This window comes from Oncorhynchus kisutch, linkage group LG1 (assembly GCF_002021735.2).
Source record: "Oncorhynchus kisutch isolate 150728-3 linkage group LG1, Okis_V2, whole genome shotgun sequence".
Lineage (NCBI taxonomy): Eukaryota > Metazoa > Chordata > Actinopteri > Salmoniformes > Salmonidae > Oncorhynchus > Oncorhynchus kisutch.
In genome coordinates, this window is record NC_034174.2 from 62,918,625 (window position 1) to 62,932,338 (window position 13,714).

The 13,714-nt window shown below is 46.9% G+C and overlaps 1 protein-coding gene across 8 annotated transcripts in view; it reads left to right on the forward strand.

Moving 5' to 3' along the window:
* LOC109888734 (probable helicase with zinc finger domain) overlaps positions 1-13,714 on the forward strand; it is a 61,089-nt gene that overhangs the window by 42,785 nt on the left and 4,590 nt on the right. For all 8 annotated transcript variants that reach the window (XM_031829349.1, XM_031829385.1, XM_031829344.1 and 5 more), the window contains 8 exons: positions 983-1,034; positions 2,202-2,389; positions 4,420-4,642; positions 4,789-4,871; positions 5,608-6,109; positions 10,154-10,373; positions 10,542-11,145; positions 13,041-13,338. In XM_031829349.1, coding sequence (XP_031685209.1) covers positions 983-1,034; positions 2,202-2,389; positions 4,420-4,642; positions 4,789-4,871; positions 5,608-6,109; positions 10,154-10,373; positions 10,542-11,145; positions 13,041-13,338 — 2,170 coding nt within the window. The remainder of the gene's footprint in view (positions 1-982; positions 1,035-2,201; positions 2,390-4,419; positions 4,643-4,788; positions 4,872-5,607; positions 6,110-10,153; positions 10,374-10,541; positions 11,146-13,040; positions 13,339-13,714) is intronic.

A 13,714-nucleotide genomic window follows, 5' to 3' on the forward strand; every position in this document is an offset into this window, starting at 1 on the left:
CCCAACGATGTGAGGGCGTTAAAATGGAACCTGGGGGCACAGAATTACCTCTCCCTTCTGTATGGAGAGAGAGAGAGAGAGAGAGAGAGAGAGAGAGAGAGAGAGAGAGAGAGAGAGAGAGAGAGAGTGGAGCTGGAGAGAGATAATTAAGACTTATTGGTGCATGCTTGTGTAAGTTGCGTTGGGTTAAAGTGTCTGCTAAATTGGGTATTGTGTTTGCTTGCGCACTCCAGTTAGTGTCAGTCCTCATTAGCAGAGAAACTGATGAATAACGTGCGTAGTGTATGCTAGCCTTTTAATACAGTAATAATGTAAGGAAGCACTTCTGTGTGCGACCATCAGAACAGCAAAAGAACACCCAGTTCCAGCTGAAGAGTTTATTAAATGACATGCCAGTGTAGGATGGACATTTTTTTCAATGAGCACAGAATTGGTCAAATGATTTTAAAGAAGGAAGCCAGGAGTGGGGAAAATAGGAAACCTACGGCGTTTTGATATCTTAGGGCCAGTAGTATTTCTGCCCACATGACTTCATGACCGCATGAAAGCGAAGAAGTAGGCGAAGAACTCAAATGCAGGATGTTTGAAATGTGTTGACCCATTGCTTATTCTTTCTATCAGCGGTTTCCCTAATCCGGTCACGTTAGGTAAAACTCCTGGCCCTAGACTACTATAGCTGCCTCCCTCATGAATCCGCACGGTGGCTTTATATTCAAGAGCTGCAGTGAATGCATTATCCTCTAAGAGTGGTATTGCCTTTTTACATTCAACAGGGTTGGCTTTTTACATTCAACAGGGTTGGCTTTTTACATTCAACAGGGTTGGCTTTTTTAAAGTGTTTTGGAAGCGTTAACCATGTAGCCATTGTGACATATGTGGGCCAACACCTGCCCACCGTTTCATATAGGGAGCCTTGCACTCCTCCACTTCTCTCGCTCCAGCGCTTTCTAAGGGTGCCTCCCTCTCTCTCATTCTCTTCCAGGGGAAAGGTCAACATGCGAACCACACGGAGCACTTCCCACCTGAAGGATTTGGTGAGTGTCCATCTTTTCTCTTCCTTTCCATCATCTGAGTGTTGACTATTTGTATCCACTTCGGGATACTCTTTCTGGAGTCCACACGAATCCACAATTCAAACCACTCGCACACAGACAGAAACAGTTACCACAGTTAGTGTAAGGGTGAACACTGCCAAGTCAAGAACACCATACTCTAGCTGTATGTAGTTTGAGGCTGAAGCACTGTCAAAGTCTTAAACTTCCATCTCTCCACAAACATACTCAATGTGTTTCCCTCTTCTCCCAAAAACAACAACTTGTTATTCATAATACAGGAAGGACACCATATTTCTTTATTTTCCATTGATTGGATTCACTTCTCAATGGTTCACGTTCCACTGGGATGTGAATATTCACTATTAGAGAGCTGTAGCACAGAGCACAGTGTACCCTGCTGTGTAGGAGCTCTGTCACCATGAATCGAGTCACCCCGTATGGAGAAAGCACCAGGCAAGCAGGGGAGAGATGGACAGGAGGAGGAAGGAGGCATATTGTTCCATCCCTTTAGACAGAGAGCTGGAGCGACGAGAACAGGGAAGCGTACCAAGTGTACCGTCATAACAGTGTACATGTTATTACTATCATCACAGTAATCACTGCCAGCATAATCAACATAATCATGCATCAGAACTGAGCGCTCCGTCACCATCCTGTCCCCCATCACCCACCCCGACATTAGCTGCAGAACTTTAGGCCCACATCTACTGTGGCAGTTTCTATAAGGTTAACTGTTCTTTATCCCTGTCTGGGGGTCAAGGAATTATCATTCTAGCTAGATCGTCACAGGAGCTGTCTACACTTGAAGACCAACATGATGCAATTGTTGTTGTCTTAACTTAATACTGTATTGTATTCTTTTTCACATCTTAAGTACCAATTGTTTGAAAATACAATAACTTATTATCTCATGGGGAAATGAACTTGGTCTGCATAGGCACAAATAACACAGACCAAAACAGTGATTTGGTCTAGATAATAAAATCCTTAGCAACAAGACTAGCCACTGCTGAAATGAATATCACATAGGAGTAGCAAATCATTAGCAGATATGAACTTTTATTTTCTATTCTACTATTGTCTTCTACTTCTAAGAGTTGCACATTGTTAGCCGATATGAACTTTTCTTCCCCCAACCCTCTCCAGTTCAACCCAACCCCGCGGTGTTGATGGGCAACCCCATCCGGGCGTTCACGCCGCCCTTAGGGGGCACACCTGGCGGCATGGGCAAGTCCCCCAGTCCCGTGCAGAGGATAGACCCTCACACGGGTGCCAGCATCCTCTACGTGCCCGCCGTCTACGGAGGAAACATGGTCATGTCCATGCCACTGCCCGTAAGTATACTGCTACTGGGAATTGTAGTTGTTTATTGTTGAGTGAAGACTCCAAATGTGTTGGTTTTGGTTTGAATTCATGCATTTTTGTAAGTGTATTACTTTGAGTCGGAGTTGGAAGGGGTTAACTGTGTGTGCAAGAGCATACAGCGTGCCGTACCGTACACTCTTATGCATGCTAGCACACACACACTGACTTACACAAGTCTTTCAGTTGGTGTTCGTTCTTGGTCTAAATGCACTGTTTATTTGAGTTTCAAAGAAAACTAGATTTCTTTGGGTTGTAACGTGTTTAATCAGTCGAGGAAAAAACACGGACCCCTTATGCAATACTGCATTTAATTCATACTTGTCAGTTGGGCTGTGGTGTTACGCCGAGTTGTTAACGAAAACTCAGCAGCGCGTAACGATTGCTAATAGAGTGTCAAAATCCCCATAAGCTTGATTGCAAAATGTTCTTTTTGTGTTTGGGCCCTCGGTCTCCGTCCGTCTCCTCCTTGTCTGAAAACAAGACAGAGAACAACACGTTAATTGAGAATAATGACTTCTGTTAGTCTGAACATTTTCAGCTCGGCCCGCGGGGTGATATTTCATGCTCGTTATTCCTCGTTCAGTAATGGAAAGAAAGTCAACTCTCCGTCTAACCCAACCTAGGCTGTTTATTTTCCCATTAAACCATAATGGCACAGGGCTGATAGAATGAGTTGTTTTTTTTTTAATCAGGAGTATGATTTGCCACGGCAAATAGCTAAGTGTCGACACACGGAGGGGAAGACTGTTTAAAATGATGTTCTCATTAGATACATGGCATCCTTTTTTCTGTTTCATCATTTTGGGAAGCAGAAGATTGTTTTACTGTTTTCAGGGCCCTTTTCTTTATATTTGAGGAGGATTTTATTGGCATACTTTTTTTTGATAAATACATTTATATAGGAGTTAGTTTATATGCACCATGCAAACAATCGGAGAGCCTTCATTCCTTCGCATACCAATGCCTCTTTTTTTTGGCGGGGGGGGGGATATGGATGAATGAATGTGCTTTGTTCAAAATGGCCTTTTTTTAAATGTTCATTGTATTTCTGCTCACTGTTGTCAATCAATTTGCATCCACTGCAATAAAGGGATATGTTTCACTCACCAGCCGGTCTGACAGGTGGCAGAGACCGATCCAACATCAAACTGCTCTCCCTCACTGAAACAGATGAATATTTTAACACACTGTCTGTTTCCTCCGACCTGCATCAGCCACTGCTTTTCACATAGACCATCTGCACATGGGTGGGGGGGGTTGTGGTATATAAACCAGTTTATAATAGCAATAAGGCACCTCCTGGGGGGTTGCGGTATTATAAACCAGTTTACAATAGCAATAAGGCACCTCCTGGGGGGTTGCGGTATATAAACCAGTTTACAATAGCAATAAGGCACCTCCTGGGGGGTTGTGGTATATAAACCAGTTTACAATAGCAATAAGGCACCTCCTGGGGGGTTGTGGTATATAAACCAGTTTACAATAGCAATAAGGCACCTCCTGGGGGGTTGTGGTATATAAACCAGTTTACAATAGCAATAAGGCACCTCCTGGGGGGTTGCGGTATATAAACCAGTTTACAATAGCAATAAATATCTTCAATATGCTTAAATATCTAGCACGGTAGTTCAGCTCGACGCATCAAGGCAGCTGCTTTCACTCTTCAACACAGTATCTCCTGCATATGTATTTACTTGTCAGTTGTGAAAGTCTTAATGCATTTTAACAGGATGTCCATGGGGAAAGAGGGATCATTGCATAAATTGGCCTAGGTACCAAGATCACTCTTTAGGAATGATCTGTTCCCTAGACTTGCACTTATTTGGTTCTACCGATATTTTAATTGATTTAACAGGGAGAATGCACTGTAGTCAACATTTTAGAATGAACTTCAATAGAACACCACTGGAATTAGCTGACCTGCATCCTATCAAGCCTGTCTGCTCTGACTAGGCGTATTGCATGGATTTATATTGACTCGTATTGATGTGATGTCCAGTCTGTCCCCATCCAGCTGCCGTGGCCCGGCTACCAGAACCGCTTTGCCATGGACCCACGCATCATGAGCCACCAGGCGGCCATGGCCTACAACCTGAACCTGCTGCAGGCCCAGAACCGGGGCTCGCCCATCCCCTACGGCGGAGTCACACACCCCTCCCCCTTGGGCATGGGCCAGCAGACCAGTCCCGACAAGGAGCTTCAGGCTGATTCCGTCAGAAATGGTGTGTAGCACATAAGTTGAAGTGCTTTAATGTGGAAACTGTGTGAAGTTGGTGTCTTAGCACAGTAACTCAAACACAGCACAGTAGCTGAAAAGTTGCCTGCATTTTTGAACCCCCCCCCCCCCCCCCCCCCCCCCCCCCCCCAGGTAAAATGGACGGTTGTGCAAAGTCCGAGCAGAGTCGGCTGCAGACACCAGAGAGGAAGACCTCGGAGATGAAGGACAAACAGGTATGTTGTTGACTCGCTCTGTAGTCACGCTGTGGGCTTAGTTGGTGCTTTATCACAATGAGAAAGGACTTTTACTTGTCTTCATTAAAGCCTCTATTTAGCAATAATTCAAATAATACATGATTTCAAAGAGGAGTGTTTTGCTCACGTATTTACAGAAATAAGTATTGATATTAGAGTGGTTGGTTGTTTAGCAACAAAACCGACGTGTGTACAACTATGGGGCGAAACAGACTGGGTTGGCTTGATTGTTGACAACATGTAAACTATATTTAGTCTCCAATGTTTTTGAAAACATAAATACATTTGCACAATCAGCACTTGTTTTCTCTCAAATACGTCGTTGCAATTGTTGTTTAGCGAGCTAGCGAATTTTAGCCATATTAGCATAAATGTGACATCAGTCAAAACACAAAACAACACATGGTATCAAGAACAAGATACAACTGGCTGAAACGAGCCACCTGCGATTTCCCCACCTGGCAGTTTCTTGTCATCGTTTCTGGCCATCCAGAATCACAACAATACACAGACTTCTGCCCGAATGAAACATCGTTTTCTTGAACTTGTCAGCTAACCAACCCATTTATAGTTAATGAACAATTTAGAATTGATACATGTATAAATGAATACGTATATAACTTAATATAGTATAATTTATTCTGTAGAATTGCTATATGGCTAAATGAGCAATGTGATTGTAGCCCTGCTCACACTTTGTTTTCAACTGCTCCAGGGAGAGTGTGATCCGGGCGGTGGCCGGGGTCTGGACTCTCAGACGGACGGACTGGGCTTCCCCAATGCCATGCTCCACCGCAAGGACAACTCAAGCCAAAGACCCCTCAATTACCACCTGGCGCCCCCCAACCCGGCCTTTGCCCCCCATCCCGTGGGTCGGGCCTTCCCCCCACAGTACCCCGGCGTATCCAGGCTCCCCTTTAGGGTGCCGACCCAGCACCCAGGTGGGGGTCCGGCCATGGGCCAGCCTAACCAGCATCACTCGGCCCAGCTATCCCCAGCCTACGCCAGCGGCAACCACAACCCCTCCTTCTTTGGTGGGGCCATGGCCTCCCACAGGGGTGTGCCGGAGACTGAGGAGGAGGGGCCGGAGGAGATTGGGAATTCCATCAGGTCCCAGATGGGCCACCAGGTGGGGCACCACCCGGCCCTGTCGCAGCCCAGCCGAGTTAACAGCTTCGGAGAGGAGAACCAGGAAGGAGGCCTGGGAGAAGGGATGGGTGAGTTCTACCATAGAGTTCAAATTCTACGAGTGCTATTTTTTTTTTTGTCCCCTCTAACCGGGAAGTTTATTCAAAGCAAGGTAACGATAATAACAACAAAATAGCAAACAAGAATCTGTTAATGTTGAATACTCTTGTTGTGATACAGGTAGGTATACAGATGTAAATGTGTGTTGCGTAAGTCTGGCTGTGGTTCAGGAAGGGCCAGTTTGGTCCACAGATGGTCCCAGAAGGCAGGCTGTGTGACGGGGCCAGTACAGGTAGGTCCTGGTCTTGACCATTCTGGCCAGACGGCAGTGGGCAGACATCTGCCTATGTGGGATGTCCTCCAGGATACCAGGATGAGGAAGTCCCTGTGCTCCACCAGCATACGGAGAGTGGCCAGTCTCAGCTCCAGCGAGCACCAGTTACTGCTCAGGAAGTGGTGGCTGGCGTAGAGGCTCGCTGTGATGTTGTCCACAATGTCCTTCCCTAGCTGTAAGTCCCTGCTGTGCAGACAGAGACATAGGAAGGGAGGCCCCAGGACTTGTCTTTTCTGCTGTACGAGACACAGGCATCATAGCGGTACCTGGGGTTGGGCCTCCGCAATCCTTCCTCCAGCCAGCCTCAGACAATGTGGAAGAGGGCCAGCTGGACCACCAGCATGAAGAGGAGCAGGGCCATGGAGGTGCAAAGGAACAGGACAAATCCCAGGTCCAGGGTCCGGTTGGCCTCCAAGTTCTGGATATCGTTAGCAGTCTTGCATGTCAGCTCCACTTCTCCGGCCTGAAACAAGATGACCTGGACTTGTTTTTGTCTCTGGGCCCAGGTCATTAGCCATGCATTGTCACAGCTGCAGTACAGGTGAGGATCCGCGAATAGCGTGTACCTCAGGCTGGTCAGGGGTTCTGGGAAGCTTCCCATCGTGGTGAACTCCTCATCGATTCGCACAGCCAGCTGCCCTCTAGACTTAGGGTTCCACAGTCGTTAAGGTTCAGGCTCTCCAGCCTGGTCAGGTTGTGGAACATGGCCCTGGCTGCAGGTAAAGGTCCAGTTCTTCCAGCTTCAGATACCTCAACTGCACAAGCCTGTTCAGGTCAGTCATGTCCGTAAACTTGGCATAGAGCTTTGACTGGAAGTCAAACTCCTGCAGGGAGGGGGAAGTACTTTGCGGCAAAGTGAGACCCACACAGGAGGCGCTCTGTCTTGGCCGCGAGGCTGACGACAGATTGGAAGAACAGCCTCCAGCAGTCTTGGAAGGACACGGTTGGGACACGGAGTCGAAGGGCCATGCCTGGTTTTGGAGTCGCTGCCAATGATAATGGGTTGTAACACACTGAGAAAATTGTCATGTGCATCAACCCCTGAGGGAAGATTCACACTATTCTCTGACTCACTGGTTGGAGGGAGAAAGTTTCCGGAATCTATACTCTTTAGGGAAGTAAGGTGGATTAATGCATGAACTTTGACGTGAACAACTGGGTTATCTTCCAGTGTTATGGTCTCCAAGCTTCGCAGGCCATAGAAAACGTGCTTGGTAATCTGTGAACCTCAATTGACCATGTCCATTAAATGTAAAGTCGACAATAGTGGTGATTTGATTGATTGCTAAATCCAGCCGCTCCAAATGTGTGAAACGACAGAACTGCTCTGAGATGTTTGTTATGTTGAGCCATTTCATAGACAGTGTCTTCAGCCATGTGACGGGTCTCTTGAGTGTCAATCAGAAAGAACACCAGCTCAGCTTTGTCAAAAAGGGAAACTCATCTTGGTGACATTCTTCAGATAATGTATCAAACTTAAGTTTATGCTGGCATGAAATCCAAAGCCAACAAGGATTATTGTCTTTATACCCAAGCAATTTTTGACTGTGGATGTGGAGTAGTTCCTGAATTTACAGTGATCTAATTCAGGTTGTGTGATTGAGAGTTTGAATATACCGTCTCACAAAGGAAATGCTTTTCTCGCCAAGGGGAAAATAACCTAATCCGTTGATACCAGACTGCAGAAGCTGTTTCTGTACCTCATCAATAGCGGGGAAAGACCGAGATGAGATGTTTTCAAAGCATTTGAATGCTCCTTTTTCTTAACTACGTGCATTAGGGAATGTAAGAAACTCCTCTTGAAGACGATAGAAGTAAGGAAGCTCAAGAACAGCTCCCTTTTTGGTTTCGGAGCAGTTCAATGACTATCTCGTCTGATGTAAAGTCCAGGCTCGAAAGCCTATAATTATTAATAGACTTCCTCCAGGTTAGTCAGGTCAGTAAAGGTGTTGGATAGAAGTGATGAATTGTAAGACTTATTGCAGTACAGAGAGAGTTTCTTCACCCTGGACAGCCCCTTGGAAGGTCTCAGGAAGAAACGTGGGCAGACACCCCTGTATGTAAAGGCTCTTGAGCTTGTCAAATCGAGACAGAGCGCCAGACAGCAGGACAGACCCTTCTCTTATCTCAAGACAGATGGCAAGGTAGTTTTACAGAATGATGGAGAGGTTGAGGACACATACATCCCAGCACGTGGCACTGAGGTTGCCGTATGGGCATTTAGGGTGAATGAACTCCCAATAGTCAAGTCTTCTCATAGAGAATGTGTTACTCAACCAACCTCAAGAACCAACCATCCATGCTGCAAATAGTCCAAACTGGAAGCCTTGTTTTTTTTTTGTGAAGTAGACACTGGTTTGATCAAATTTGTTGATTATCACACTATAGTTTGTCTAAGGACATAAATGTCTTGTCCAGAAATGTTTCTTGTCATTCAGTGACAAATAAAGGCCTGCGCACAAAGAAGGAAGCACCTTTTTCCAAATGGGATGAGATGTTGGTGAGATGACTTGTCCAGTGGAATGATCACCTGGAGTTATTTCACTGCTGTGTGCATTTCCTGTTGATCTATTTACTGTATGCATGTATAGCTTTTGCTGCAGTCTCTTCCTGGTCTGTATTTTTATGGCTTGGGACAGAGAAGGTTATAATTGGTCAACACTTCAATTAGTTTTTCTTCAGAATCCCTGAGAGGAGGTGGTGGTGGTGGTAGTAGTAGTGGGTGTGTGGTCTGTATCTTTGACATGCAACAGTCTGAGGTCACGTTAGACTAAAATGACGGTTCTGGGCACTTCGGTGAGTGCCTCCTGTTGTTGTGGGAGATCCAGTAATCCGTTTTGCCCCTCGCTTTTTGTTTTAAAGTTGATGCCGGTATCACTTTCACATAATTACACAAAAGGTCAGGTAATTAGCTATAGGAAAACAACGTTTTTGAACTTTGAATGGTTCAAGTCATGGTTAATCCAGAGAAAATAGTGTTTGACTGAAATTCTTTATTTGAAATGGCTTTCTGAAAACAACTATTTTCCCTTCGAGTGGCTGGATTTCAGTACCGACCTTAGGCAAACTTCCAAGTTCTTTTTCACCCAGAAAGGATAACATTACACTGTCAACCTTACACTTTTACTAAATATATAATCCGTTCTCTGAGGAAATGGGAAGTTTAATAAAAGGTGTTTTTTTGGTTAATTAAACCTAACGCGTGACTCTACAGCATTCATCTGGGTTTAATTATACCGACATATATGAATTTAATAATTAAACACCTTTTATTGAAATTATTCTCTCTGAACAACTCTTGTAGTTCCAGTTTGCTCTTTCACACACCTTGGTTGGGCTGTGAGGTAGCGACCGTAGGCTATGGCTTGTTTTTAATTTGAGTCTTTGACCGGGTCCAGAAACAACCCCTTGTCTTATAACTTTGATATTTTCATATCTAAAGACACTCGGACAGGCCTAGGTTTAAGCAATCTGGTGATGACTCCTAGTCTTCCGATGCTTCTACTACCTAGGCAAACACTTGAGAGAAAATACCACTCAAATTATCTTTTGGTATTTGTTAGTCCACTGTTGATACACTCCCAAAATATTTTGCATGTCAGCAATTACACTTTCAATATACAGCAAGTGTCACAGAATGATGTTTTTTGCATCATATGATGTCACACTAAAGTAATAGTTTTTTGATACCGTATCAAAACATAATCTAACAATCTCGCTCCCTCTTTCCCTACAACAGACTCCCTAACTCTGGAGGCCCTGAGCCAGCAGGCGCGGCTGGGCCAGTGGGGTGAGCCCGGGCCCTTCCTCCAGGGCGGTGTGGCCTTCCCTCTGCCCCAGCAGCTGGCCCATCTGGCCCAGCCCGGCCTAGCCCGCTTCCCCCCTCAGCTGCTGGCACGGGCCAACTGGAGAATGAGCGCCGGCATGGAGGACGAGGCTGGCGGACCGCCTTTCACTAGGTAACCTTCAGGGCCGACAACAGCTTTGTCTTGTTCTCTTTCTCTCTCCCTCGCGCTCTTTCGATCTCGGGCTGTTTTTGCTCTCACTCTCCGCTCACACCCTCTCTTTCTACCGACTTGACTGCCTTTGTATATTAAGGGTATATATCCGTCTTCTGTCCTCCGTAGGTTCCCAGGCCTCCTAAGAGAGATGCCCCCCCAGGATCAGCCTGATCCCAGGGACCCGGTTGAGATGCAGCCCCCTCCCCAGTCCCGCCTGCTCCAGTACCGCCAGGTCCAGTCCCGCTCCCCTGGAGACCCCTCCTCCCCCTCGTCTGTAACCTCCAACCACACCGGCCCCTTCCCCCCTGGCCCCTATCCCGGCCGAGACCCCACCAGCCACGAGCTGGAGCTCCTCAATAACCCGGGTCTCCATCAGCACCCGGGGAACCAGCTCTACAACCCCAACGCCTACCCCCAGCAGCTGGGCCACTCCACTACCCCGCCCCCGCAGGTCAAGTACCTCCTCCAGGAGGCCCAGTGGCCTCACGGCGGAGCTAGCGTGGCCCAGAACCACATGCTGGCCCAGGGCCAGGGCTTCCCCTATGGGCTGCCCGTCATGGCCCACCCCAGTAGACAGGAGCAGGTCCACCTCATGCAGCTCCACCACCAGCAGCAGCAGCAGCACCAACAGCAGCAGCAGCAGCAGCAGGGTCAAGGCCCAGGCCAGGAGCCCTACCACCCTCTCTCCCCCAGAACAACAGGTGCCACCGCCCTTCACAATGTAGAAGAGGTAAGGACCATGCTCCATCCATGTGTGTGTGTGAAGAATAGAGTTTGCTGTGACTATTATACTAGTATGGCCCCGTCTGTCACCGTTACTAGTATGCCCTGTCTGTCACAGTTTTGTGCTACAGTATATTGTCTTTTCACCTCACTTCCAATGCTACGTTTTAGCACGGACGGGTGCATGTAAATGGATTTTAATACATAAATGTTTGGAGAGAGAAAATTCTCACCATGACATCACAGGAAATGGAAGCTGTGACTTTCTCACTCTCTGTAAATAGTTTTTCTGACCTAAAAATGACTGTGAGAAAAGGAGACATGTATCAGTTAAAGCGCAGCATATTGCTCAGAAGCTCTCCTAACGCTGGGAAAATAATTTCCTAACTTTGTCGGAGTAGAAAGTTAAAGCCAGGTGACTGAGGACAGGAGATGCTAGGGCATAGTATTAAGGATTTCTGTGGGTGAAGGTGTGGTCCAGGGTTTGGTCAAACCTTGTCCTGGAGAGCTACAATGTGTGTGTGTGTGTGCATGGTTGTTCATTAGGCACCAAACGGACAAATGAGCAGGGACTACACGGACTTGTCCAACACTCATTTTCATTTCCCAGTGCAAAATGTTTGAAAACATTTTCCGTTGCGGGTCCCTAATGAACACGACCAAGGCATTTGGTCCTACCCAGCTGGGTCAGACCACAGAGTGAATAAGCAGCCCTCTCCATCCTACGTATGTGTTATTGTCTAGCCTGTTCGATTAACGTGGCAGCCTAGTCGACCTCGTGGCATTTTCCTTTATTAGATTTTAACAGGCAATTAACGTTTTTGGAAGACATTGCTCTTTTCGGGTGCCAATATCCGATCTGAAAAGGATATTCGCCCACAGTGTATCCAGTTGAAGTGTTAGGACTCCAGTGTTTTCGCTGCGTTCATTTAGCTGCGCCACGGTAAATCATAGTATTTTTACCAAACATATTTTCGATAATTTGTCCAGGTGCAACATCGTTCTAAAGGTTATTTAGCTCTTTGCGCCGGTGTGGCAGTCAAACCTGCCTGAGCAGGAAACGCAGGGTGGCTAGTCAGACCTGGAGAGACGGCACACCACCTCACCTCTCACCTAGTCAAGTTTCAATACTGCACTAGTCAAGTCTCACCCCTCCACCTAAAACAAATATGTTTTGGGGGGAAAACGGCTAACTTCTAGCAATTCTACACATGGGGAAGAAAAATGTGCAGTTTTATAGCTAATCTAAAAAATAAATATTTTACCCCCTTTCTCTCAAATTTTTTGATATATCCAATTACTATATTGTCTCATCGCTGCAACTCCCCACAACAGGCTTGGGAGAGGTGAATGTCGAGTCATGCATCCCCCGAAACATGACCCGCCAAGCCGCGCTTTTTAACACCCGCACACATAACCCGGAATCAACGTTCAACTGATGATTGATGTTAGTCCTTTTGGAAAATCTGACCGCATGCCACCAACATGCGACCAACATTTCCAGAGAAGAAAGGGTCTCTCACAGGGTGAGGCTCAGCTCACCACAGTCATCAACACCTTTGAATGGTGTTCTCGTCCGAGGGCTGTTCTGTTTTCATACCACTGTCCAATTTCAGAATGGGTGTTTTTCTCGACTGCTCTTCGGAATGCTTAGCCTGTCCCCTCACGTGGCTCTTATCACGTCTTATTGGTATTCCCTTGAGTTTTCCAGGATTTTATTCATGATTCCCTGCATCTTCCCAGCTTATGGAAACTGTAATGGGCACTCTGGCAGAAGAGTGAATGTGTTGTATAAGTGAAATGAGAACCTTGTGATTGACCTAGATTGTCATGTTTTCTCTCTCCTTCCTTGCCTCCTTTCTATGTCCCACCTGTCTGTTATTTTCTTTCTCCCTCTCTCAGTATGAACCCAGGGGTCCCGGGCGGCCCCTCTACCAGCGGCGGATCTCCTCCAGCTACCCAGACGAGGGATCCCCCGCCAACGCTGCCGCCTTGGCCCAGCAGCAGCCACAGCCCTGCCCGCCAGACCCCCAGGAGCACCCTCACACACACCAACACCCTCACCCCCACCAACACCCCCACGCCCCCTACGGCTACCCCCCGCCCGAGCTGTGGCCCGGCAACGGGGGCGGCCCCGGCCCGTTCCAGAACATTCCATGCAACGGAGCCAGCACACTCATTCAACACCGGGACCTCCTAGGTATGTATCAGAAGCACCACAAATGACTTTTTAAACCGTTATCAAACTGTTATGCTAATTATTCAGCATTCTATTGACTATGTACCCGAACGAGGTACAGTGCAGATCAAGTGTAACCTACTGCACTCATTGTACTTGGCAGTGATAACTCTAGCAGTGGCAGAGTTGTGACAGGTGAGAGTCAGTCGGGGTGTTCACTTTCTGACGGTTGTCATTAGGGTTTGACCTAGTGACTACAATTTGAAGGCTGTTGGCTTGTTGGCCACTGTAAGGTTGATGAATCCTCCTGCTGAAATGCCTGTCATGTTTCTGCCATTGTCAATGATTCCAACAATGCAAGCGTGACAAAAGCAAATGTGTCAGTTTCCTTCCCAAG